The sequence below is a fragment of the Dermacentor albipictus genome, chromosome 8 (assembly GCF_038994185.2).
Source record: "Dermacentor albipictus isolate Rhodes 1998 colony chromosome 8, USDA_Dalb.pri_finalv2, whole genome shotgun sequence".
Lineage (NCBI taxonomy): Eukaryota > Metazoa > Arthropoda > Arachnida > Ixodida > Ixodidae > Dermacentor > Dermacentor albipictus.
The window spans coordinates 128177389-128205016 of record NC_091828.1 but is presented as its reverse complement, the minus strand read 5'-3'; the positions used below and the strand labels follow the sequence as shown (position 1 = coordinate 128205016).

The window sequence follows — 27628 nt, the reverse complement described above, 5'->3', positions numbered from 1 at the left end:
TGCTGAGCGGCGTCTGTGATGCAGTCACCTCTTGTGGCTTTGTTTGTAATCACACATATTATCAGTAATCGCATTCACAGAACACCGTTGGGTTCGCAGCGACATTTTCTGTGTTCTTTTTTCCAGCTATTTTCATGTGTGTGTGTGTGTGCAAAATAGTCTGAATCTATTCGCAATGCATATTTGTTGGATATTTTTATTTGAACATACAAACTTAGGAGTCAATATGATGTCAATGTGTTTTTGTGTGAGATTAGTTGTGTTCTTTATACCTTAAACACATCCAAGGTGTACTTACGTTCATTCAAGATGTTTGCTCAATATTTTCTTTTTTTTCCTGATCATTTATGATGAGTAACTGTTTCCACTGATAGGAATAGTAATGTGGCGACACACACTGCGCATATTTCTGCGCACCTTCCATCTTATCATCTGGCCAAGCATACCACAGCTGCACGCTGGATTGCATGGTCGATAAAGCATAGCGCCACCGCCATGTCACCCGAGGTATGCGTCACCGAGGGTGGCTATAAAAACAGGTTGCCTGGCTGAGAAAAGCCGCCTTCTACCATCCGCTACCGTGACGAACGTAGCGTTGGTATGCCCGTCTGCTGACATCGTTCGCCGAATAAAGAAGCGTTACGTTTTTATGTTGGGATTCGTCCTTCGCTAGCCGCGACATCCCCACAGTAAAATTCAAGAATTATCCGGCCGCAATTTTGACAAACTCTTCTTACGTTGTTCATACAGACCTCTGAACCTGTTTATTTTATTGTTATGCTGTTGTGGTCATGCTAAGAAAGTTTGAGCCTAATTCCTCCATTTGTCTTCGTTTTGTTGCAGATAGATTATGACCGCTCCATTCCAAGTTTGCACTAAAGAGGAACAATGAGCAATGATCTGGTTTTTGTGGTAGGAAGGTGTATCAGGGGTCACAATCCATCGCAGACTTTCGGCATAGTACGGGAACAGTGTTTTGCAGCAACAGAATGTCTACGAATGGATTGAAAAATTCAAATATGATCACACAAGTGTTTTGCATGAAGGAGCTGGATGGCCATTTACTGCCACAAATTATGACAACATTGAGTGTGCACGTGGCATGCTAGACAGACGAGTGAGTATTGATAAAGTGACACATTGTCTGCAAATTAGTCATGGTTCTGCCTACAGTATTATCCAAAATAGACTTGGGTTTTATAAAGACTGTGCAGGATGGGTCCCAAAACAACTTGCAGTGTTGCATGAACAAATGCGTTTGGACATATGCCAAAAATGTTTGGATCGCTGGTCAGGAAGGTCATGGCTTTTTAGACAGAATCATCACTGGTGACGAATCATGGATCCATCATTACGAGCCAGAGAGTAAATGGCAGTGTATGGAATCGAAACATCCACAATTTCCCAGCAAGAAAAAGTTAAAAACCCAACCATCCACAGGAAAACTTATGCTTACCGTATTTTGGGACGCACAAGGCCCAGCATTGGAACATTATCAGGAGAGTGGCACGACAATAAACAGCACACATTACACTGAGATGCTTACTGACAGGCTCCTGCAATTTGAAGCAAACGCGAGAACTACTGTTGAAAGGTGTGTTGTTGCACAAAAATGCCTATCCACATATTGCTGCCCACACTGCTGAAACGCATGGGAAATTCAAGTTTGAAGTGTTGGCTCGACCAGCCTCCGTATAGTCCTGATCTTGCCCCTTCCGACTACCACTTGCTTGATCCACTCAAAGAGGCATTAAGGGGCCGTCGATTCACCTTGGACCAAGAAGTGAAGGATGCGGTGCATGTGTGGCTTACTGCTCAGCCGAAAACCTTCTTTTCTGAGGGCATCAGGAAGCTTCGATGGAACAAGTGCATTGAAAAGCAGGGGAACTATATTGAAAAATGATATTAATGCGAGTTTCCTATTTCTATTGCAATAAAACTTATAGCAACACGGCGGATAATTTTTTTACTTACCCTCGTATATCTTGCTATAACCATTGTTTGTATCATGCAGGGCATTGTTTACTTCATGTCACTTTGATGTATATTTTAGCTGCTAACTGTGTGCTGAAGGTTTCCAGTGTCCACCAGTGCATTTTCTAGTGAGTGAGTGAGTGAAGAAAGCTTATTGCAGGCCCGGTGAGGACACGAACTCGTCGTGCACCCGACTAGTCCCATGTTGGGACCGGCAGGTCTAGCCCACCGGCCCGGTCGTGGGCACGCCGGACAGCCAGGATTTGCTTTTCTAGAGCGGGGCTACGCAGAAGAGAGTCCCACTCCACCTTGATGAAGTTGGGGTATGTCGACCCGCACTCCCAGTGCATGTGCGCTAGAGTGGAGGTCTGCCCGCAGGACGGGCAGGCGTCGTCGCGATACACATCGGGGCAAGCCTCATGGAGAACGGACAGACACGGATATGTGCTTGTCTGTAGAAGTCTAAGCAAAACGACTTGCGCCCTATTCAACTTGGGGTGAGGGGGTGGAAAGAGCTTTCTAGACATGTAGAAGAATTTAATAATCTCATTGTGAGTAGTGGGAGCGTCCCTGTGGCCGTAGGGAGGAGGGGAGTCAGTGCTTCTTGCAGAGGAAGCGAGGTCGGTGAGGTCACGCGCAGCCTCGTGAGCCGACTTATTGAGGTTCGGGGGAGCACGCTCGACCGACTCTACATGAGTGGGAAACCAGTGGATTGAATGATGCGTGAGAGCATATGGACTTGAGCTGTTAAGAAGACGAGCAGCTTGCTCGGCATAGCAACCCTTCCGAAAAGCCCTAACTGCCGTTTTGGAATCGCTAAAGATCTTGGACCCATGACCGTCCAGCAGGGCGAGGGTGATGGCGGCTTTCTCGGCAACTCCATGGTCTGAAGTGCGTATGGAGGTGCTATTGGAAATCTTGCCGCTGGAGTCGACCACAATGACATCAAAGGTCTTCCCATCGCTGTACTCCGCGGCGTCAACAAAGCTTGCTCTAATGTCTCGTTGCTTGATCTGTTTGAGGATGGCTGCTGCTCAGGCCTTGCGTCTGCCTTCGTTGTGGATGAGTTGGATGTTTCGGGGCACAGGGGCCAGAACTTGTCTCGAATGCACCTAGGGATTGGGGTACAGACCATCGGGAATCCCGCAGGGTGGTAATCCAGCTCTTCGAGGATGCGTTTACCTGCCGCCGTGGTGCTCAGGCGAGTGAGTTGCGTGTGTTTTTGGGCTTCGGCAATCTCCTCGGCGGTGTTACGCACCCCCAGCTTGAGATCTTCGGTACGGGTCCTGTTTGGTAGCCCGAGAGCTCTCTTGACTACTTTGCAGATGAGAGCACTGAGCTTGTCTCGTTCGCTTTGAGCCAGTTGTGCATAGAAATCGTGTACGTGAAGTGGCATAGTACGAAGACATTGATCAGCCTGAGGAGATTGTTTTCCTTCATGCCTCGGCGCCGATTTGCAATTCTGCGAACGAGGCGGAAAGCGTTGTCCGTCTTTGCGATGATCTTGCGGAGAGCCGTTTCGTTCTCGCTGTTGAATTCAACATTCCCAAGACCTGAATAACGTCGTCGGTATCACTCCCCCACCCGTCACAAGTGCGAAGACTGATGCTGCTTTCGTATACTGGCTTCCAATCTTTGGGCCTGCCTCCTTTTTCTTTTCTGTAAAGCAGAAGCTCCGACTTGGCGGCAGAGCATCGAAGTCCAGTGGGGCGGAGATACTCCTCGATCATGTCGATCGCCTCCTACATAGCTTTTTCGACTCTGCCCTTGCAGCTGCCGGAGCACCATAAGGTGATGTCGTTGGCGTAGATGGTGTGCTTGACGTCCGACGACCCCTCAGGAAGACCAATCATACAGCTGTTAAACAGTGTGGGGAGATGACGGTGCCCTGAGGAGTGCCCCGCCCTCCGAGGGGGCACATCGTCGGAGCGGAAGTCCCCAATGCGAAGCTTGGCCTTCCTGTCTGTTGAAAAGAGCTGACATAGCTGTGGAATCTGGAACTGAGACCCAGGCTTGAAATTGTCTTTACGATGAAGATGTGGAGCACGTTGTCGAAAGCCTTCTCGAGGTCCAGACTGAGCAGAGCCTTGACGTCTCTGGAACGGCCATCCACAATATGATGCTTGATTAGTTTCATGGTATCCTGTGTTGAGAAAGTCCAGCATGGAAGCCGATCATGTTGTACGTGTAAACCTCGTTGTCTTCGAGGTACCCGTTGAGCCTGTTGAGGACGACCCGCTCCATGACCTTGCCGACGCAGGAGGTTAGAGAAATTGGCTTAAGGTTCTCGATGTTTGGGGCCTTGCCAGGCTTCGGAATGAGCACTGTGCAGGCCATCTTCCATTCTGCAGGAACAACACTGCTCTTCCAGGACTCGTTGATCTTGTCGGTCAGAAAGACGATTGACATGTCATCGAGGTTTCTCAACATTCTGTTGGTGACTCCATCCGGACTCGGCGCAGACTTGTGGTTGAGCGCGAAGATGGCCTGTCTGACCTTGGCAACAGAGAAGTGTTCATCCAGCTCGGGGCATGGAGGGCCTCGGTTGTCCGGGAGTTGGGTCGCCAGATCTCCATCGCGACGGATGGGCAGGTACTTCTGTATGAGTTTTGAGATGAGTTCATCGACCGTGTGAGACCTGGTGGCTTCGTGAAGGGCATGGGCCAACGTATGCCTCTGATTTGACTTCGAGCTGCTTTCATCGAGAAGGTGCTTCAGCATACTCCAGGATTTTCCATTGCAAATCTGTCCGTCGATGGATTCACAGAGCTAGTCCCACTGCTGCTGGCATAGCGCCTTGCAGTGGTCATCGATGACCTTGTTGAGCTCCGAGATCTTGCTTCGGAGTCTGCGATTGAGCCTTTGACCCTACCATCAGCGAAGCAGGGCATTTTTGGCCTGGATCAGGTGGGCGAGTCTGCTGTCTATCTGCTCGATGTCGAGATCGGTTTCCGCTTTCTTAGTGGCTGCGGAAGCGTCGTTCCGGACGCCTTCGCACCATTCTTCGAGAGTGGCAGGTGTCCTGGCTCTGCCAGGTTCTTCGCGAATCTTGCGAAAATGGTCCCAATCGATGAACGTGAATTCCCTGACCCTACTCCGAGACACCTTGAAGGTGGTCTCGAGAATGTAGTGGTTGTTGCTGAACTCCATGTCAGTGTTCTCCCAGCCCACGTCCTCAACGTTCCTGACGAAGGCAAGGTCGGGTGCTTACAAAATGTGACATGTCAAACTGCCATCATACTGCATGTTTTTCTTTAAACAAAAATAAATGTTATATTTTAGGCAAAAACAGGAGCGCTGCCCTCTGAAGCTATTTCACATTCACTATACAAAATGTGCGTTAAGAAATAGGAGGGAGTAGCCAGAAACAAAGAGGGGGGTGACATGCTGAGCAGCCGTACCGGATGCCAGCAAGCCAAGTGACTCCGCTGCATCTCGCCCGCACAGAAATGTGGCCACTACAGGTGGGAATGAGTCAAATGAACCAGCAGTGGCACCGCTTTCTGTGTGACATGGAGCGGGGGGGACAAGTTATGCATCTCACTTTAGACCTTAGCTCGCTCACAAGAAACCTCACAAGTACCGGTTTGGGTACTGCAGTCTATGGCTCTGTGAGGTAGACCAACAGAAATGTGTGCCACTTCATATTTTTGTGTGCATCTTTTCTTCTTTCCCCTGTTTTGATTACCTTTTTCTTTCACCTGTACAGGACAGCAAACCGGACCATTCCATAGTTTCTCTTGCTCCGCAACCTTACCTGAAACCAATAGTAGCCTGGCGAACAAGGCATCCACATGTTGAACCTTTTAACACCTCATATTACCAGCAGTAACCTTTCTTAATATTCTTTTTTTCTGTGTACAATAACAGATTGGAACAACTTACCTGCAACATACTTAAATAGCACTGATGACATTGAGAAATAAGTGGCTAAACATGTTTTGTGTTCTTTATATGTGCATTTGCCGAATTCTTTCTTTCGTTGAATATTTACTTGCTTGGCCGTGTCTTATACTCTTATTGAATTGTTTCGTTGCTAAAACTTATCGTCCTTTAGGTTTTGCATTTAGGCATCTTTTCCATTTCGTTTTTTGTATGTAGCTTATGACCTCCTGCCTGGTGCCTTAGAGGGCTTGCACAATGTTATAAATGAAAAATTACGGCAGAACCCATCTCATGATGACTATCGATGCTAATGTGATTAGCATTGAAGCAATGTAGCGATGCTCCACTGCCATTCGCCGAGCGCAGTCACATAAAACTACAAATCGCTGCAGAAAAGCCAACCCTTCGTGTTTTGTGCTGCATGTCAAATCGCATCCAAAATTCATGTCATAGAATGTCATGTCATATCATTCATATATGCATATCCAGATATACAGTGGACTTTCTTTAAACGGAACCTCAAGGGACCAGAGAAATTGGTTTTGTTTATCAGAAGTTCCACTTGCTGAAAGACAAAGCTGAATACAATTGCATGAAAAAAAACCAACCAATCATGAGGATGGTATTTCTGTTTAAGAGGCAGTTCCATCTAAGCGATTTCCATTTATCGAGATTCCACTGTTGTAACTTCACAAGCAAGCAAACCACCGCATTGTTGTGACCATGTTAAAATGTCAATGTAAAAAAAGAATGGCACCAGCATATTGCATGAGAGCAGGTCCACTGTGACCATGCAGGTGGTGGATGTCACATTACACCGGGGCTGGAAAGAGGGCCCCCTTCAGTCGAAGCGCACTGTTGTCACATATGAATGAAAGTGTGTTAAGTATTGTAAATATGTTAATTGCATTAATAACTTCCCCTTTTCTTTCTGTGCACTTAGAGACACACTGTACCAGCAGCAATTGAGATTTGGTAGTATTTCTTCACCTGCGGTAATTTTTCGCAAAGATACAGGTTCCACACCCCACTGCACCAGGGAAGATGTATCTGCTCGAACTCTACACGTTTACAGATACAACTGTAATGCCTGTATGCGCAAAGCACACAACAAAGTGGCTCAGTGTACCAGGATATAGTTGCCAAAAGTTGGAAGCCCATGCAGAAGCCAACATAAAGTTCATCAGCTTGTCGCTACCTCTACAAGTAAAGTTATGCAACAAAAGGCCCCAGAAGATGCAAGAGCCAGAGATTGTGGTCTAGCTTTTACTTGCATCCTGTATATCTTCAGATTCAAGGACATCAGTGCACTCTGTGGTCTTCTCTTGCTCTTCTTGATCAGAGGGGTCTCCTGCAGCCTGTGGGCAAGAATATGAATGCACTTGATCTTAAATACTGCTGCTCTCTTACTGAGGATTTTGGCAGGTTAGGAACAACAGAATGGGAATTAGCAAAAACATTGAAAACAACACTTTAATGGGACATTAAAGTGAAACACTAAACCAGTTAGACAAGGCTTGTTTGAAAACTATATTTTTGTTAACGTCGCTGTAATGGTTTAACTATTAGAGGAGAAGATCAAGGTCAAAGTTGCATTTTATGAAGTTTGCACTGAAACCTCAGTGCCAGTGATGTCACAGACATCAAACTATTTTGTTTTATATGCAGCATGTTGGCACAGTAGAAGTTCTTGAAACCTGCTACGTATGCATCATCAATAATTAACTAGGCCTGTAGATATGCTGTCAAAATTCTTTATGCCACTGCAAGCTGGTGCAGGAACTTCGTGCTTGCGTTGCCGCCCGCATTTCAATTTTGCATCTTTTCTAGCTTGTCAAACCTCCTTTCAAGGTGACAGTGGCTTCTTTCGTATTGTTAGCACAATTTGCTAATACATACAGCTAAATTTATTTTTCTATGCATAGCATAGAAGCATAGCAGCAGCATAGCAGCAATATAGCTAAAGAAAGAAAGAAGAGAAAAAATCTTAAAAAGTATTTGCAAAGCAGGACAAGTTGAAAAAATTGTGCAAGTACAGGTTACAGATAGCAACATATCCAACCACCCCCTGTGGTTGCTTAGTGGCTATGGTGTTGGGCTGCTAATCACGAGGTCACGGGATCAAATCCTGGCCACAGCATGCGCATTTTGATGGGGGTGAAATGCGAAAATAACCTTGTACTTAGATTTAGGTGCCCATTAAAGAACCCCAGGTGGTCAAAATTTCTGGACTTCCCCACTATGGCATGCCTCATAATCAGATGGTGGTTTTGGCATGTAAAAGAGCAGAATTTAATTTAATTTAAACATATCCAACCAACACAATGTATCAAAAGGAATGCATATCAAAATAGTGTTAAAGGCAAAAGAAGTTGACTGAGGTAATGGCAAGAGATTTCGGTTTATTTTCTAAAACTACATTACTGCTGGGACTGTTTCATTCAGTCGCTGTTCTGGAAAATAATGAAAACAGAACAATGACAGGGTGCTAAGGGGTGCTACCATCAGGTCATGTAGCTGCCACTTGGTATACCCAGACGAGAAAGAAATCCAAGTTGTGGTGTCAACCTGGCAGTGTCCTGTTACTAGCTGTTAAGGAAACTTAGGGTGATGCAAATGGCTCCAATAATTTAAAGGAGGCAAATTTGCTTTCTTTGAGAGGTCACTCTGATACACCCATAGTTGTTAAATAAATTTGAGCAGTATTTTTCTACTTATCTGCAAGCTCATTATTATAAATTTTAGTGAAATAAAGTTATAGTCTAAAATCACAAGAACAAAGAATTTGTAAGTACGGAAAATACCAGAGGGAATGCAATGTCTTGGTGCTTAGCGACACCTTCCATGTAATAAATGTGATGTTTGGTAACATAACACTATGAGACTTATTGTAACATTGATTCACATGATACACACCTTTATCTTTCTTTCATATGCAACACATTATTTTTTGTCCTGAATTGAAATAGTGAGACAAAGGCTCTCAAACTTCTGTAGTGTTGCCTGCAGTGCTATGTATGAAGCATAGTATAAATCAGCTCTGAACAAAGTCTGAGAGGCTCACCACTGATGGCAATTTGGCCGTGGATGTCTCATCGGCTGACGCCTCTTTCAACTTGCGCTTCCCCTGTAACCTCCGGCTCTTCTCAACTTCCTTGTCTGCCCATAAACTGCAAGTGGCAATGCTTCCATGTTAGTTCTACACTCTGATCATGCACTGGAGTAGTACAAGGACTCCTTTCAACATCCCGCAACATAAAATATTTGACACACTATGGTGTGGTGGTGAAGGCTAGTAAGAACATTGTGAAAGCTATAAAACTTGAACTTTTTGTTTGCTTTCCACCCCTCTTTGTGCTGTCCCTTCAAGCAAAATGACTCCACACCAACTTACAAAACTCTTTACATTATTGTACAAAGGAATGAAAAGGGGCAAAGGCATACAAGTTAACCACAATCACTCCCAGCTATAGTTCTTTTAATATGACCATTCTCTTGTGAATAATTCTCAGAAATGCTATAGTTTGGGAATTTTTAACTTCATGTTAAAGGAAGAAAACAACACAGTACTGTTTGAAATCAACTTTTAGTGAGTAGTAGCAGAAAGCATTTATTATAGAAAATAGGACGAGCGGTCTTCAGGCTGATCGGGGCTCCAATTCAGGGCTCCACTGGCTTGTGCTGTACGGCTTGCCTAGACTGTGGCGGCCCTCCGGGCTGCCTCCTCCGAGCTGGAGAGCAGGGCCTCCCTGCCCTCTCACATTGTGGTTTTATGAGTGTTGTCTTGAGGAGCCTTAGCGCATTCCTATGTGATGTGGTTCAACGTGGGCTCGGCCCTACACCATGGGCACTCATCTCGATATCACTGTTTATCTATTTTGTGTAAGAGATGTAAGTATGGGTAAGTTTTGGTTTGCAACTTCCTCCAAGTGACTTGCTCCGCTTTGCTTAGTTTCAGATGGGGCGGGGCAAATTTAATTAGAGTCCTTTTGTAATATTCAAGGATTGCTGATTGGCTCCAGTATAACGGTTCGGATTCGATGCTCACCTCACTGTCAAGACGCCACTCGTATGTTATGTCGGGGCACCATTCATATGTGCAGCAGCGGCCACCACGTGGGCAAGTTCAATTCCCCCCGATGCCAGTGTGACCTGGTATCCAGATGAGTTTGATTGCACCAAGGTTCTTGGTTTTATTTATTACCTTGGCAGCTGCCATGCAGATCCTACCGTTTCGGTAGTTTCTATATGCCTGCATGGAGTCCGTCAGGATGTGGGCTTCCTCACTTGTGTTTGTGTGCGCCACAATAGCCGTAATGATGGCTATCTCCTCGGCCTCGCAGATATTGCAGGCTAGTGCTGTGGTGCGCGTTACTTCTCTGTAAATGCCATCTATCACTGTAATTATAAACCATGGTGTACATGCTCTGTGTATGGTGGTGTCAGTGTAGTAAGTGTTACTCCTGCCCTCGTATGTTTTCTTGTAGTGTTTGGTCCTAGCCTCTCTGCGTCCCGGGTTTAGGACGGGGTCCATCCCTTTTGGGATTGGAGCAACAATGACTTTGTCCCTCTGGGCAGTTTTCAGGTCTGCCTGCCTGTTCTGAAGTTCTGCTCTATCTCGGAAACCCAGTCTGTGTAGAATGTCTCGTCCTGTTGTTGACTGTGAACCTTAGCTTTTGCACATTGAGCTGTGCCTCCATGAGTTCATCAAATGTATTCGAGACCCCAAGGGCCATAAGGAGTTCTGTTGAGGCCGTTTGGGGGAGCTGCAGGGCCGTTCTGTAAGCTCCCCGCAGACAGGTTTCATTGTAGTCAGTCTCCATCTTTAGCAAGTTGTTGTACAGAAGACTATAAAATTCTACTTTTGACCAGACTTCTGACAAGCCTTATTGTGTTGTTTTCTCTCATGCCAATCTTTGCACTGGTGACCCTTCTGATCATTCTAGACACCTGTTTTACGGATGTCTGAATGCGGTTGATGTTTAAGGTGCATCTTTGGTTAGAGTGAAGCCGCATGCCCAGGATGCGGACGATGGTTTTCTCCTCTATCTTTGTCCCAGCCATGTAGACCTCTAATGTTGAATTCCAATGGTGGAGTCGGAGCAAGTTTTTTTGCTCGTATTGGAGCAAGTTTGTTTCAATGACAGAGTGAAGGCGGAAGTAGGGTGTTCCAATGAGAGAGTCTGAGGGGATTCAGAGCTGCAGTCACTCCGTGGAGCAGAAAATGATGCTCCGCCAAAATGGGCGGAGTGGACCGGAACTCTGCATGACATATTTCCTTTACCACGTTTGTCTGCTGGAAGGCGCCACCGGTCACGACTCGCGAGGAAGCAAAAGCTGCTGCACGCTTGGCAAGATATCCATTCCACACTTTTAAAGAAACAACAGGTGAACGGCGCAGAAGAGACAAGTGACCGGTGCGGTGGTGCTGGGAGCAAACAGCGGAAGGAAATGACAACACGCAAGGTATCCTTGGTAACTCGGTGATAGAACTTCTGCTTCCGCCTTGCTCCAGCGGCGCAGGTTGTGTTCCACTCGCGGGTCTGGAGGCGTTGCTCTACGCCAGAGTCGAGTGCTCGCTCGCGGAATCTGTCCACTGCTCCGACTGCGCCATTGGAATTCAACATAATTTGTGTTGCTTGGGACCGATCGGCTGGCCTTGCCTTTGCATATCCTGATTAGCTCTGATTTCTATGGGGTGCACTGCAGGCCGCATTCCGTTACGTATACCTCGATGAGCTATGCGGTTTCCTGCAGTCTCTCCTTCTTTTGCCCCAGCGAGCCTATGGTCGTCCAGACCATGACGTCATCCGCATACATGGTGGACCGTATACGCGGCTGGTTCTGGAGTGTGTTAGCTAGGCTTAGCATGGCTGCGTTGAAGAGGGTCGCAGAGATTATTACCTTCCTCGATGTGGCACTTGTATTAATCGTGACTCTAGGGTGCTGATGTTGATTTCAGCCGAGCAATGATTCAGGAAGGCCCTAATGTATTTGTAGATTCTTTCCCTGCATTTTGTGTCGGTGAGGCCGTCCAAGATCCCCTGATGGCTCACATTGTCAAAGACACCTCTTATGTCGACTGCCACGACAATGTGTCACATCCTGCTGGGGGTTGTATCAGCACCTCCTCTTTCAGCTGGAGGAAGACGTCCTGAGCCGAGAGGTGGGGCCTGAAGCCAAAGGTGTTGTGTGGCAATAGGTCATTGTTTTTGAGATGGTCCTGTAGCCGTTTGCTTATCACCTTCTTGTATAATTTGCCTAGACATGACGTGAGGGAGACGGGCTGCTTGTTTGCTACTTCCAATTTCTTGCTGGGCTTCGGGATTAGGACTACCTGGGCATGTTTCCACTGTTGTGGGATGGTGCCTTGTGACTAGTGCACGTTGATTAATTTTGTAGAGGCTGTGATCGAGCAGTCGCTCATATTTCTCATCATTGTGTTGAGTTCGTCCACTCCCACTGCCGTATTCTTTGTCATGCACCCGATAGCTGCGCGTACCTTGAATTTGCTAATGAGGGCGTGCAATGTATGGTTGGGTTTCCCTTGATATTCTGCATCATAGGGAAGGGGTGATATGTCTCCTCCAAAGCATTTCGCCTCCACCTCGGCTAGCAATTCCTCCTCCGCGCCTGCATATGTATGGAGCAAGCATTCTAGCGCCTTATTGTTTTCACTCTTAGTTTCGCCAGGTTTTACTCATACTCAGCGTTCCATACAGACTGCCGCAGAGTTTCTTCCAATTACTTTCAGCCAATTCTAGGGCATAGTTTTCTGCCTCCTTTGTGATTTCAGCAATGCCGATTTTGAGCTTTCTATTCTTTTGTGAATAATTTTCACCAGCAGCCATTGAGGACAGTCAACAAGTGTGTAACAGAATGGCTACACATTACTATGAAAAAATAGCACATGAAGCAGAAGATGGTACCTCGTAATGTGCAAACTTACTATGTCATCTAATTACCATCCAAGCCTTGTTTAATCACATTTTGTCAACCAATTACCTGCTAGAGCCTTCTAGCATTCATGAGCACAGTTTAGTCTATATATGTTGCTATGGTCTCAGCAGAGACTGGCAGTATTGTATATAAATTTAAAAATATATATATATGTAATATAGCTCTGAAAGTGAAGCTCAAAAGTATTACACAAGTCCCAGCGCTTCAAACTGTATTTCCATAATGTAGCACAGGACAATTACTAAGGTCTATGATAGTGAAGAAGTCAGTGGAAAGCACTTAAGCTGCACAAGTATGTATGCTGGGTCAAGTTAAATAGAATGAGACAGAGCATAGGCAAGCAGATTGGGAAACAGTTGAATACAATATGCACAATGCATCACGGCACACACATGCCTACGTGACCATGAGACACAGGGCACAATGAGATTTAGGCAATCTCTGCTGAGGAAAAACAGACTAATGTGGTAGCTGCAGTAGGTGCCACGTTTCAACTCAACTTTCATCACAAAAAGCTCAGACACACATACAGTTATACCTCTTTATAACGAACATGGATATCATGAATTATCACAATTAAGAAATTAAATATATAATTTCCTATTTCTTTCTTGCCAATATTGATGTAGATGCTTATAACAAATATTTGGATGTAATAGAGTTGTTTTCGTGTCAAATGTGATTTTCTTATATCAAGGTTAGACTGTACTCACAGCATAATGCAAGCACCATGAGATTGTTGGTGAATAGATTTCTTGGCCTTTTGAGTGCCTCTCTATCTCTGCCAAGGGCTTTTTGTCACCTCAGGGCTCACACCCAGTAAATATTCAGCCAAGTGAACCAATTAACATGAGGACATAAAATATCTTTGCCTCTGACAAGCGTGGGTTGCATGTGACAAGCCATTGTAGACTGACAGTATAAATGTACTAGTGCTCATCATCAACTATCCGGCCTGAGAACATGTGCGTGGACTAGACTGTCTGCCATAGAATTGGGGTTTGGGTTTGCAGGTGACCAGCCATGCGAGTGCCTATTACTGGATGCAACAGTGAAAGCTCAAGACCAGCCATAAAACTGAATTAATGCAACACAGCCTAATCTGCCAGTGTTGTGCTCTGAAGGCCATATGAGGCATCTCCATTTAGCAGCATTGTGACGATGCGTGGCAGGCAAATGCAATGCACCTTTGTGGCCTCAACCATTGCAAAATTTCAAGCACAACACCACGCATAGACTGCTTTCCATACTGCCAGTATTGTAAGCAACATTCTTATGCAAAAATCTCTCTAAAAAAGAAAAAAGCTGTCCATACTGTCAGTGTTGTAAACAATGGAACTAATTTTTGTGCAAAGGTGTGAAAACAGGTTTTTGTAGTATCGGTGTTGTAAACAATTAAACTATTCTTTTCCCCCTAAAAGCTCGTTCTTTGGGCTGCTCAATTATATTCAAGGCATTCTTTCATGGTCCTCAAAATTTCTCAAAATACAGTCAGCAAATCTATGTAAATTCACCTCCAAGCCCCCGGCTGGCAAAGCATTCCCATGTCATCAACCAATAGTTGGTATCATTGATTGGTTTAGAAAGGTGCACACATTGCTGTCAAACAGTTATCAAGAAGACTAAAGCTTAAGCAATACTAGTGTCTGTGGCACCATGGTAGCTTGCTGCAGGCCACGAGCCCTCCTCACCTGGTCTTGGCCCTGGCCTTGGGGCCCCAGCAGGGTTCGGGATTCACCTGGTACCTCAGCAGCTGCTGCTCCCGTGACGAAGGATTGGCATCGGGATGGATTGAAAAATTCACTGGTGAACTGCACAAGCCCCATCACCCCTGGCTTATGAGACTGATTGCTTGTCCTCTCAGCTCCTGATTTCTCTCTTAGCATGGTCGACTTCCATTAAGTCAACCTTGAGGGGACCGACACAATTCGCTGAAATACGCGGGAGGTTGAATGAAAGAAATGGGAGAAAAAATGCCCAAACACACTGTAGTTTCATTTGGCAGAGAGAGAGAAAAGATGCAAAGAAAGGCAGGGAGGTTAACCAGAGGTAGTTCCCGGGGGGGAAGTACGGGGATAAAAAGAGAAACAGAGCAGAAGGGGGAGAGGGAGAGATAAAGAGAGACGACAACAAATACACCGCATACACTACAGAGCAGTAGGGGGCAGCATTCTTAAAGTCTATCGTGAAGCCCCATCGACCGCAGGAATCTCAGTAGTGTGAATAAGATCTTTTGCGTGGATATTCTTTGGGAGTACTGGCCTAGAGATTTCAGTCCTGACAGTGGATGATTGTCCTATTGGTACATGACTCTGCACAACACTTGCCCCGCACCACTATAGCATGGGCAGACACACATAATGTGTGTAAGTGTTTCATCAATCGGCAGCATTTACCTGATTCAGCGTACCCTTGAATCTAACATGCACCAAATCTTTAACAGGATAAATATAGCATGCCTCCGATTCAGGCAATCAGAAAAAGTAGAATCAGTAGTCTACCTTCACGGAGTGGAAATTAAGCAGACATTAAGTGGAAGACACTTAATGTCTGCTGTCGTCCTTCAGACAGCTCTTTATTGCTGTCTATGGACTAGTACAATGTGTCATTCTTAGTGTGGTCGACTGCATTTGATGTTCTACATTTATTGTATGATTATGCAACAATTGCAAACAGGATGGTAGTTCACGCCTGAAATAAACACTTCGATAATTTATCTTATGATGCATGCAAGTTCCGAGAAAAATATGTGATGCAACATTGTTGCAGTCAGCTTAGCATGTAAAATAGTTTATTTCTTAAATGGGCTATCATAACTAAATAATGAAAGTCATTTTGCCATCTTACACAAAAACTTGGCTTTTTACTAAGGTGGCTATTTGGGCTTGTAGCCATTTTGTAACGACAATGGTGGTCAAACTTCCTATGATGTAAAGCTGTTGCAACACAGCAAATGTGATTACAGCTTCTTATCTGACTGTGCTGTGTTGGCAACTTTCTCAACAATTTTCTAGGTATTAAGGGCACGTGTTGGAACCAAGTGAATACAGTAATCATGCGTCGGTTGCAGCTGTTTTCACTTTGAAAATCTTCCTAGAACAGGCTAAAAATAGGTATTTTAAATGTAGGTAACATACGGTAACATCCTTTCGACGCACTGTCTCCCTCCAATCACCGCCAAGACATGCTGCAGCATTGGGGGTCACCACCAAGGTAAGTTGCATTCAGGCTAACCAGTCAAGTTACAATTATCCACCGAGAGCCAATTCCAGGGTTGAAAAAGCTACATTTCAGGCCCACAGAAATGTGAATGTACAGGCGATAGCAGAGATCTTTGGTTGCGATAGAATTAACAAAAAGATGAAACCAGCTTATGCTTTGTTCTCTCCCTTCGTCCGTTTGGTTTCAGCACTAATTTTCCTACATGAATCAGTACCAACTTGCGCAGCTCACACTCCTCATTTTAAGAAGAGAACGGTAAATTAATGAAAACATACTCTATTTTTATGCAGGTGGCAAGCTACGATAAGTTACAACTCCAAACTATACCGACAGAACCTATATACAGCCAACTTCCGATTTTTCGAACTCCCTTGGGGCCACGAAAACGTCCGAAAAATCGGGCAGTCTGAAAAAACTGATGCATGCCTTTTACTGCCCCCCAATGGCTCAAATCGCCACAAACACGTCCGAAATAGCTCCGAAGGCTTGCCAGTACTTATTAGGCGTATCTGTGCTCGTACTGCGACAGGAGACGGTGAGTGAACGCGTGCATAAGTAAGGAATACATATCGTGTCCCGTGACAATTGCCTCTTCTCATTCTTGGTATGCTTCCCGGCAATACTTCGCGTATGCTTCCCCGCGTAACACTGCTTTATTGAGGCGAAGCTGACTTTCGGGAGCCGACATTATGACGCGTGCTTTTTGAGCTCCGAAGCCATTGGCGAGGATTACAAAGACGGAGTCGGCGCCACTGGTAACAGCGGCGAATTGTTTTAATGAAAAACACGGTACCGAACAGCAAGCTTGGTAGCGAACGTCGAATTAGCTAGGCTTAACGTTGCCGCGGTGGTGGCTACGGCTGCCAGCAGATCTGCGTGCGAGAGCGCCGGTTCAAGACGGCGAGATAAATAAAATGGCGGAGGTGGTGTTTTGGACCTGCATTCATGGCAAAAAGTCCGGAAAATCGACGGCGAAGGGTCTTTTCGTCAGAAATTTCAGACGTTCTTATACATTGACTTTATGGGGTACCGTGGCGTTGCCGCGAAGGCGTCCGAATTATTGGCCATATCCGAAAAATGGGGCGTCCGGAAAATTGGTCTTTGACTGCATCCTTCACAGTCTAGTAGGAAATGCTGTGCAAAGGTACTGACATCATTATTGTCTTTGCCTTGACTTACAACAGCCACACATGTAGACCGGTCCCTTACTTTGCATTGGCCTTTAGTGGTAAATGACAAGCAAATTTGCCTGGGTTTTGTTTATTACAGCTATCACAAAAGCCGTTTGCAACAAACGACATACCTGGGCTTCGTCCTCATGATGTATTCTCCAGGTGACCCTTGTTCTAGTGGCTTGTTAGATGGGTTCTGCAGTTTCTGCATCATTCAGAAAAGTCATGCCTGCTCACATTTTATTGTTCTAAGAACAACTAAACACATGGTACATTCAGCAGGTCATTTTCGAGCATTGCAGAACACTCTGGCAGTGTGCGTTACATTTGACTGGCCGAAATGAGTGCTCAGAACACACAAGCCTGATCCTTTCAGAGCCCGATCCTGCAGCTCAGATCACTTGGAGGTACTCTCGCCTTCAATCTGGGATTGCGACCGAGATCTGGTGGAATTCCTGCCATGTGGCTTTTGCAGCTCCTGCTGCTGGCGTAGCGCCTACCACTGCGGCAGCAGGTGGGTGCATCTGTGCCTGTACACCTTGTTTGTTTACAACAGAAGAACTGGCGTGCTTTCCCTTCAGGTCTCCACTTGCTCTGGTGAGCACCAAAACATCTGGCTCATGCACGTTTTCTGACGTGAGCGGGCTTCGCATTGTTGCAATCCAAGTCAAAGTGCGCTAGAAATCAGCCAAATGCACCAATTTCGAGCGATGCTACAGAACAAGCTCAAAAACAATAATGTGGGAATGAGCACATGATGGATGAACTATGGGACACAATTTTCAAAGTAGACAACAAGCACAGACATATCAAGCATCTCTCCCAAATTTGTAAAAGTTACATAAACATGCCTTTCATCTGCACAAGTTTCAAAGCCATAGTAAGGTGGGTCCAGAAGTACAGTGAACAAACATTTCTTCCACCCCTCTGGAATGAAAGTAGCATTTCCACATGGGCACAATGCCTGCACTAAAAGCACGTACCCAAGTTCGAATGATGTCCCACACGAAATCCATAGGCGCGTCTGTCTTGATTGAGTTTTTGCATGCGTGTGACAAAGACACGCGGTGGCCGGCATTAAGCAGTGCTGACCTGCACAAGCACAGAATAAGGGGCAGTCACTGTGATGCAAACCTTATGCTGAACCCCCACATACCTGAAGTGAAGCATGCTTGGTGTTGAGACACGCAATGTGGATGCCAGTCTGTCCAGCAGAAAGTACAGGGGAACCTCAAGCTCCTGCAGATGGTCAAGAATACCCACAGGCACTCATGAGAGATCATTCCTTGAACAAAGCCATAAAAATGCCATTACAGTAAGAACTCCTAACCAAAGTATCACATAGGCAGCGTTCACACTGTCAAGTCACAGAAGGTTGCTCAACCAAGTTGGTTGCAAATGGTTGCTTTGGTCAACAAGCGACAAATTTTGCGAAGTCGCTCACTTATTGATTCTTCAGCTCAGCAAGTAGTGTAGAACTGAACCAATCAGCAGTGCAGGACTAGGCCATCGGTATGCGCAGGCACGTCTTTATTTAAAACTTGAATGCTGGCCTCCAGGCCTAGGCTCGTCTCACATCTCCTACATCAAGAAATTTAGACCCCAGTCCATGATATAAGATATCCATATCCATGATACTATAGGAAAGGAGCAAATTAAAATGGGGACCATGAACCCCCTTATGGAGGCCATCTGGGTCAGCAGATAATATGAGTCCTCGAGGAAAGTGGCTTTTTTGGATGTATTTTGTGGCGGTTATTTCAAGTGATGATAGCTGTGCGAGCAGAGATGAATGGGACCAATTGCGAGATCTATCGGTACAACAATGGAAAGGTAGCGCTTGGCAGTGTGAACACTGGTTGCCGTGAGTAGCTCCTTGGTCACCAGTCACGGTCAGTCTTGCGACCTCTGTCGGTCACTGGTATGAGTGCTACGTTAACAGACTTTCTAAAGAACACCAGCTGCCATTTATACTTAGTGAGTTTTTTTAGTGCTCATGACTGGTAGCAAAGGAATCACACTGTTCTTTCTAAATGGGATGCTGAATAGAAATACCAAAAGAGGCTAGACTCTATTTCGTCTGTTTATAAAAGTAGAGCTGTTAACCTTCCTTTTCTCAGTTTTGTGCCATAAGTTCTAAACTCGCATCAACGACGTAATTTTGGCATCATGCGTTTCACAACAATTTTGCATTTCTGTTGCTCTTTTGCAGGGAACGTCTACAAAGGTTGCCTGACTGAGTCTTTGAAAACACAACACACATATTTTTTATTAATGCACAATTAAGTAGCCTCAGACAAAGGCTGTCAAAATATATGGCGTCATAGAGGAATGCCTGCAGAAAGTGCACGCTCGTGTGACTGTCTATATTTTATTCTGATGTCCTTTCCAGCGTGCAAAGTCTCCACTCGCGCGCTCCGACAGCCCGTGGGTATCAAGAAGTAGAAAATCAAAGAGAACCATGATCAGGCTGACTGATTTGCAATTACAGAAAACACTTCTTGAAAAGGAAATAATATTGTGATCCACGCAACAGCAGAATGAAGCTACAAAGGAAACATTTACGAGTTTCAGAGAGGAAAAAAAAAGCAAAGTTTCAAGAAAAATTCGTCCTGGTCTGAGGACTGAATACAACTGCCATACGGAGTGGTCCTCCGCTTCGGACTGTTGATTATTTCGGCCTCACTCAGCGATCTGCCAGACTCCTGGTTAGGTCACTGTAACTGCCTGGGAAAGTCCTTAGTCCCAGGTTCGATACCGAGATCAAAATGGACTTTTATTTACTAATAGCAAAGCCTTCTTGCAAAATCTGCACAGATTTTATTTGTAGTTTCATGCTACTGTTGGGTCGACAATAACATTTCCCTTTCATCGCCATCATACAGACATGCACGTAAATTTGGTGTCAGTAAGCATTTCTTTTCAAAGGATATGTCCCAACAGCTCTTAAGTCAAAGAGGACACCCTCACCTCGGCTAGCATGTGCAGGATGCCCAGCATCCTCTTGGATGTTCCATAAAGCTCAGGACTTGCAGTGACACGGCGAATCAGCTGCTGGACGAAGTTGAGATTATGCAGCGGATTGATCCAAACAGGTCCACCAATCTGAAACAATGGGAGAAGAGAAACCACAAGGGTGCAATTCTTCTTATAGAAGAGCACTGCCTGAAGCGCACCCGTTGTTTGCCAACAACCAGCAATGCGATCAGACACGAATGGTTAGCTCTTTCTAGATGTAGTTAAATCTCGTTATAACAAAGTCGCACCTGACACAAGAAATATTTAGACAGGGTAAACAGCGCATAAGACAAGGGCAAGTAAAAGAATGACAACACACTTGTCCTCGTCTTAAGCGCTGTTTACCTCGTCCAAATATGCAACACCAACTATACTTGCAGACAACATTCTGAGGCTATGAAGAGAAAGCTATGGAGGCAAAGCACGTAGAAGTGGGAGGGCTTCTGAAAAGAGTCCTGCGTTCTCATCCACGTTAATTTAAGCTGGGGAAGAGAAAACATACACATTTTATTAAAGCAACAGTCAAGTAACACAAAACACAGAAGTGAATGTAGAAGTTTACTTATTTATAAAAGAAAGTTGTCCGTGAATTCAGCTCAACGTTGATCCCTCATACAAGATTCACATTCCCTTCAGATGACAATTAATGCTGTCCATTGAAAATTCAGTTTAACTACATTTCTTGCATCTTCAGAATCACAAAAAGTGCACAGCTTCGGGGCAGATTAAGAATTTTCAGCTATTCAGTGAGTTTTGTCAGTTATACAGAATGTGGACTCTAAGTGAGAGCTCTCAGCAGAAACACCAGATATGAGAACATCAACACTTTCAAGCTTCACATACCTGAAAAGCACCTATTCAAAGACTTCAAAAATATGCCTGATGTAAAGCATAGTGAAAAGCAACGAATGAAGTGAAATTACCATACAATAACATAGTGATACCGAAAGCAAACACGCAGTCGTCTATCTTTCAACTTATTTTTCTAAAACATGTTGCATATATTATTCAATGGAATTGGCAAGATTTGCATGGTGTGGACTCTTTCTGCAAGACAGTTCACTTCTAAAGAAAGCCAAGTGTCGGGTGGGGGATGTCCGTGTCCATTTGGGTAACCAGTGGGTGACTGTAGCAGCGTGGTTATGAACCCACATCCACAGCCGAGGTGTATGCTCAACCACAAGGCCACGGCTGCGGTGCTGATCCATTTAGAAGTGTTTCAAGATGATGATTTCAACATTGTTTAAATCAGTGCTTTCACTTTTGAAGCAGTATCTTGGCACAGACAATTGTACATGCAGTGCTTCAAGGGGATATCTGATATTTGTTATAAGCATATATTCATTGCACGCTAATATCAGCAAGAAAATTTTTAGATTTACTTCGTTATATATTTTTGTCGTATCATGACTTGAGTGCATTGTGCAAGCACACAACAGTGGCTTGTCCATTGGTTGCAACCTCTCGAGACAAAAAGAAGGGACTCACATGGTGCTTGTGGCCACAATGTGAGCAGGTAAGACCGACGGGTGGACCGACAGCTGGACTGAACTTGAAGCTCCTGTCGGAAAGGAGAAAAGCATAAGAACTAAATATTCTGAGCCGTAATTATATCCAGCATTTGTTACATGCTGATGTCGATGAAAAAATTTTAGGTATAGGTAGTTCAATATATCCAATATTTCATTATATCTGTTTTGTAACAGTGAGGCTTTACTGTATAAGCACAAACATTCAAACAGTCTATGTGGTCGCAGTGCTGCCTTTTGTCACTAACAAAGCTGTCAGCAAGAGTTGTCAACCACAAGTCATTTTTCAGCACAGTGCGTAACAGAGCTGAAACAGAGACCCCAAGTGAGCTTTGCAAGTTTTGCGTCTCGAGCTTACAGGGGCTAAATGATGGCCTGATATACGTGTCATTAAAGGAGTTTTCCAGTAAGGACTTGATAGTATCGCTATAATCCATGCGACCCCGCTCAAGTACCTCCACAAGAAAAACAATTGCACCAGCCATCTTCAAATTACACTGGTGTTCGAGGCCTGGTCAAAATGTTGAGCTTGGCTGTCAAATTACTGACCTTTTAACTGAGATAACTGCAGCCCATCCTCAGGACTTCAAAGTTTTTTTCCGTAAGATGAGGCTGCTTTACGTTCATAACCCCTTCAGGCACGAATAAGGCTTGTATGTTGAAAATTTAGATTTATCCCATTTTTTGCATCTTCAAAATCATAAGCATATTGCCGCAAATCAGATTATGAATTTTCAATTCCGCAGCATGTTTTGTCAAGTTTACAGAATGTTGACTCAATACAATAACTCTCAACAGGAATGTCAGATATGGGAGCATCTCAACTATTTCATGCTTACAGCATACTTTGAAAGCACCCGCCTAGCCACTTGAATTATATACTGAATGTAAAACATTGTGAAAAACAATAAAAGAAGAAAAGTAGTGAATTCGCAACATGAAGACATTGACACTGAGAGTGACACCCAGGCACCTTATTAATAAAACATCTTACACATGGTAATCAAATTTGCAGCGCATGCCCAATAAGTGTTTCTAGATGTTTGCAACACACATACCACTATTTTCAGCACATTGTGCACAGACTGCCAGAAGGGGATAAATATTATGCTCTCCTCAACACAACCACACGCAGGCTTGCCTGTTTTCCCTCTCTGTACAGCGCCCCAATTGCTGGAGGGAAAACGTCTCACAGCCACTGCACTGGTACACCAGGCCGAGCTTGCTGCAAGGGAACGGCACATCGTCAGCTCATCAGCTGCCTCGCTTTGCAAAAGACATCTGGTGGAAAAAGTCACACCTTGTAGAGCGCTTGACGATGGCAGGCCCAGTATACACCCGCACAAACACCCTGACATAAAAGTCAACACTGATGGCCAGGAGTGGCACGGTGTAACGGCCGTAGCGGTTGGCATGGGATTCGATGCTCTGCAGAACTATACGCAGTGCCTGCATACACAACACAGCCAGAAGTGAAAATACTTCGTGCAGAAGGAAGCATTTGCTAAAAGAAACTTTTTTTCACTGCATTTGCCTCAAAAAAACAAAGTGCCAATAAGAAGAATTTAGAACAAAACCCTATGTGTTCAAACATGTAACACACTGGCGCATGCAGTGTTGAACATCAACAGTACATTTTAATACATGGAGAGAGTATATAATTACCCAACAAGACACTGGGCCCCACATTACAGATTCTTACTATGTTCTCAAGAGTATTATATATCCGAAGTCAAGGATGTCAAGGAGTCAAGGAAGTTAGCAATGTCAAGCATAAAGTAGTGCTAACACACAGGACAGAGAAATGGAAATAAAGTCTCATTAACATGAACACTTCGGTTCCTTAACGATATTTACCATGAAGTAATTTGTTAGTTAAAATAAGCTTTGCTGAAAAAAACTAAGGATATATAAGTGAAAAAAAAAAATATGAGAAAATCTGACTCTTGAAGTGCACTATTTTTGTCACTGCTATGTGCAGGAAAGTCACATTGCAGCGTGAAACACCTAGTAGGCTATGAGGGCTACGACAGCAGGCTTTGCATTGACGTAATTATGAACGTCCTACAAGTGCCTTCATTCAAAGAAAGCAAATCCAACAGAAAGGTAGTGCAGTAGGGACAACTATGGCTTGCTGACAAAGTTACCATATTTATTCGAATCTAGACCGATAGTTTATTTTCAAATAATCATATTCCAAACTCTAGGGTCAGCTTAGATTCGAGGATTTTAAAAAACACGCCAGTTTTTCACTGAAACTGCAAAATATGGTGCTTAGCTAGCGCCATCTAGAAAAGTCAGTATCGCAGCCGCTACTAGCCGTGCCAGTAGACAACTGTACACAAGCGAGGTTGCCATTTTGACCTGTGACGTGTCGGCCGTATCGATGTGCGGCGTGGTGTTATCGCGATGGCACCAAGCAGGAGATGCCACTACGGTGCCACTTTCAAGCGAAAAGCTGTCATAGCCGCAGAGGCATCGTTGAAACTTCGCTATCGCAGCTGGCGGGCTGGGTAGCTGCAGCGTGGGTCGACATCCCAGGTACTTTGATCGTGTGTGCCTTTAAAGAGTGCAGCATATCTAATGCACTTGACGGTACCGAAGATAACGCACTGTTTGAAGGTGACAGTGACAAGGAACACAGCGACGAGTCTAGCAGTGACGACGACGTTGAATGAGCTCTGCACGTTCAGATTCAATAAATGCTGTTTGCATTTTGTGAACGCTGTCCTCGCTTTCTTTGTTCAGCCTACATTCGAGGTAATATATATATTTTTTTGTTGGCTTTGGGCTTTAGGGGGTCGGCTTAGAATTGGGGTTAGCCTAGACTCGAGTAAATACGGCATCTTGAACGAAAAAAGGCTGCACTATCTTCGTGGGCTTCCAAGTACAGGATGCCAGTATGTCAACAACTTAACAACATAGAAGGCCCAGCCTTCACCTCCAAAAACACGTACTTTAAGAGAGCATACGGGTACTGAACCTATCATGAGTGCCACGATGGAAAGGACATCAGCCGGTGTGCCATGCCAAGAGCAGCAAGTCTCACCGCCACTGGTTTGTCGCACACATTTTACTGCCAGTATGCATGAAGCTTTCGCCTTTCATTTAGAATAGGTCCTATCCATAGTGGCATTGTCCATATTAAGGAAACATAAATACAAGGGTCTCTGCAGGTTTTGTGCTTTTGTGTCCTGTCCATTGTCCAGACAGCGAGTTTCAGTACTAACGAGGCAGAAATGCATTGGAAAAGTTTGGTGCCCACAAAAACATCAACCGTTGAGCTGTCATATTTATAGTGTAGTGCAAAAAACTAACACAGAACTTAGAAAAAGACAAGAAGTATGCTTAAGATCCAATGTTCATTGTTTGTTAATGTTGCTTTAAATGTAAGTTTAGCGAGAAGGCCCCGAGGACTACTGTCACCAGGGTGCTGACAGCGCTGCTGCATATGCACTCTAAATGCAGTGAAACTGGCTTACAGTAATATCTCGTTATATCTAAGTTGAAGGGGGAGTCAGAATTATTTTCTTATGTCCATTACTTCGTCATATCTACTACTGCATGTACTGCAATACGAACCTATGGGTAGTTCAAAAGGGAATTTCACTTACTTCGTTATACGTATCTATTATTTTGTTGTATCCCATTTTGTTATAACAAGGTTTGACTGTACTGGGTTGTCCAAATAACAAGCTTGCCTTATTTCTAGCAGAAAGCTGACATGACACTTGACGTACCATTTCATGGCAGCATTTGGTCTTGAGTGAGACAGCGCCATACTTTGCACGGCAGGTCTCACTGCTGTTCCCACACAGGATGGCCATGTCTGTGCACGTCACCAAAAGCAGTCCTGTGGGCAGACACAAATCCTCATTAAACAAGAGCTGGCACCAGGTGCACCTGCTAGTTAAAAACAGTACTAGTAACTTTGATAAAACGTCTAAGGCAAGTATTAGAGAAGTTTGTTGTATGCCTAAACATGAGGCAAGCACAACCTCTGCGTTATGCATGTGATACTTCACCAGCTGAGATACTGTGGTGGCTGTTCCCTCCCCTCTCGCCCATTTTTTTGGGGGGAGGTGTTGCAGCAGATGTACTAAACATAGACATGGGAGCGTTAACCACGGCAAATGCTGACCATTGTGGTAGATGTGGAACATCCTTTCAACCGCAGGTGTCACATAGCAGGTGACCTCAGGAACACGCAACTGGTCGAGGTTGGGTTCAGTACATTTAAACAAGTAGTACTAAAGTAACCAATAAAGTGCATCGTAAATCTTTCAGTTGGTAGAGCAGTGTATCTGTCATGCAGATGTTAAGGGCTCAGCTCGAACTGACAGCGAGTTGTTTTTTTATTTCAATTGCCTTAAAAAAGTGAAATCAGTCACAAATTTATCCCTCACATATAACTAATTGTACATTTTTAATTTTCCCCTTATTGTTTTCTTGCTTTCATATGGTTGATATAAAAAATCATGCCACTCAGTTCCCCTGATTCTTTTCACTTAATGTATGCATACAGATGTATGAATGGAAGCATTACTTTGATGCTACTGTTGAAAACATGTTTTAAAGTCTGCCACTCAGAACAACAAAAGGCTGCATAATTCCTGGTGCTGAGAGGAAAAGAAATCACAGAGGCACAGGAGGCCAAGTGTTTTCTTCGAATTGCATCTGCATGAGAGGGGCTGCCAGAGACTCAAACTATTTCTCACAATCGCAAAAAAAAAAATACGTTGCAGCTTGACCTAGAGCTTTCCATACCGACGTCCTTACCTGAGATGAATAAACATTAAAGAAACGCCACATTTTGAGGGGTTGAAAAGAGCCGTAGTCATAACCGTAGCTGTCCAACTATGCGCTACAATTTTTAATACCCCGGCAAGCCTGTGCTGTGTTATCGCCAATTTGGAAAGCTTGGGCCGTATAGTGGCATAGCATTCCTACCAAAATGATAAGTGGTACTTGTCTGTGGTGCATAATGGACAAAAGAAAATGCCTGGACGAGAAACACTTATTCATGGTACAAAAAGGGAAGTGGGCATGCATGCAAATTCTTTCGAGGGCCATTCTAAAAGCCAATGGCCTTGTTTACTGCGTCATTTAAGCTAGCTAGTATTATTTTTGCCAACTTTTCTCTTTGTAAACTGCACGATTGGTGCATGATGTAAAGAAGTAAGCCTGACAAGTAAAGTACTTGTGGACTTGCCTTTTGCCCTCACCACCTAAATGGTGCAGAGTATGGACGTACCTTTGTCTTGCACAGCCTGCACAGCTGCGTCCAGAAATGGAGCCGGGCTTCCATATGGATCAAGGTCGATGATGTCAAATCGATTAGTTTTGTGCATATGCATTAGCAGCCTGTCACGTGACAATGCAAACAATAAGTGTTATTAGGATTCTGCCAGACCTTCAAGTCAGGCCCACATGCAAGCAAGATTTTTGCAAGCTCAGAAATAAGACATCAACAGTTTTGTTTGCATGTTGATTGGATTACATTACACAAAGTAATAAGCACTTTCAAGCTGAAGGCAATCCACTAGGTGTTAGCATATAGTAGCAGATCATTTTATGATGAATTAATGACAGCAGCAACGAGACTAGTGTCATTTTGGATGCTATTATCAAAATCTGTCAACCTTAAGATTTAAAAATTGTTACAGTCAAAGCTGAAAAATACTACTGAAAAATACTGATCATTTTTATTACTTCAGATGTTGACTGTTTATAAATAAAATATCCAGACTGTTCTTTAGAGTTGCTGTGATCAGGCACTCTGCTTTACAGTCACAGCTGGTATGATCTGCAATGTAGACAAATGCAAATATTTATTACGTTTATCCATGAAATATTTGTGTCAATGGC

The 27628-nt window shown here is 44.4% G+C and overlaps 1 protein-coding gene across 1 annotated transcript in view; it reads right to left on the bottom strand.

Moving 5' to 3' along the window:
* Nucleotides 1-6581: 6581 nt before the first annotated feature.
* Trm1 (tRNA methyltransferase 1) overlaps nt 6582-27628 on the bottom strand; it is a 30649-nt gene continuing 9602 nt past the window's right edge. Inside the window, exons 4-15 of the mRNA XM_065452686.1 lie at nt 27015-27124; nt 25501-25613; nt 23061-23209; nt 22902-22985; nt 21720-21792; nt 20184-20318; nt 18370-18452; nt 18197-18305; nt 17345-17418; nt 14511-14630; nt 8924-9029; nt 6582-7217 (exon numbers count right to left, since the gene is read on the bottom strand). Coding sequence (XP_065308758.1) covers nt 7119-7217; nt 8924-9029; nt 14511-14630; nt 17345-17418; nt 18197-18305; nt 18370-18452; nt 20184-20318; nt 21720-21792; nt 22902-22985; nt 23061-23209; nt 25501-25613; nt 27015-27124 — 1255 coding nt within the window. The 3' untranslated portion in view covers nt 6582-7118. The remainder of the gene's footprint in view (nt 7218-8923; nt 9030-14510; nt 14631-17344; nt 17419-18196; nt 18306-18369; nt 18453-20183; nt 20319-21719; nt 21793-22901; nt 22986-23060; nt 23210-25500; nt 25614-27014; nt 27125-27628) is intronic.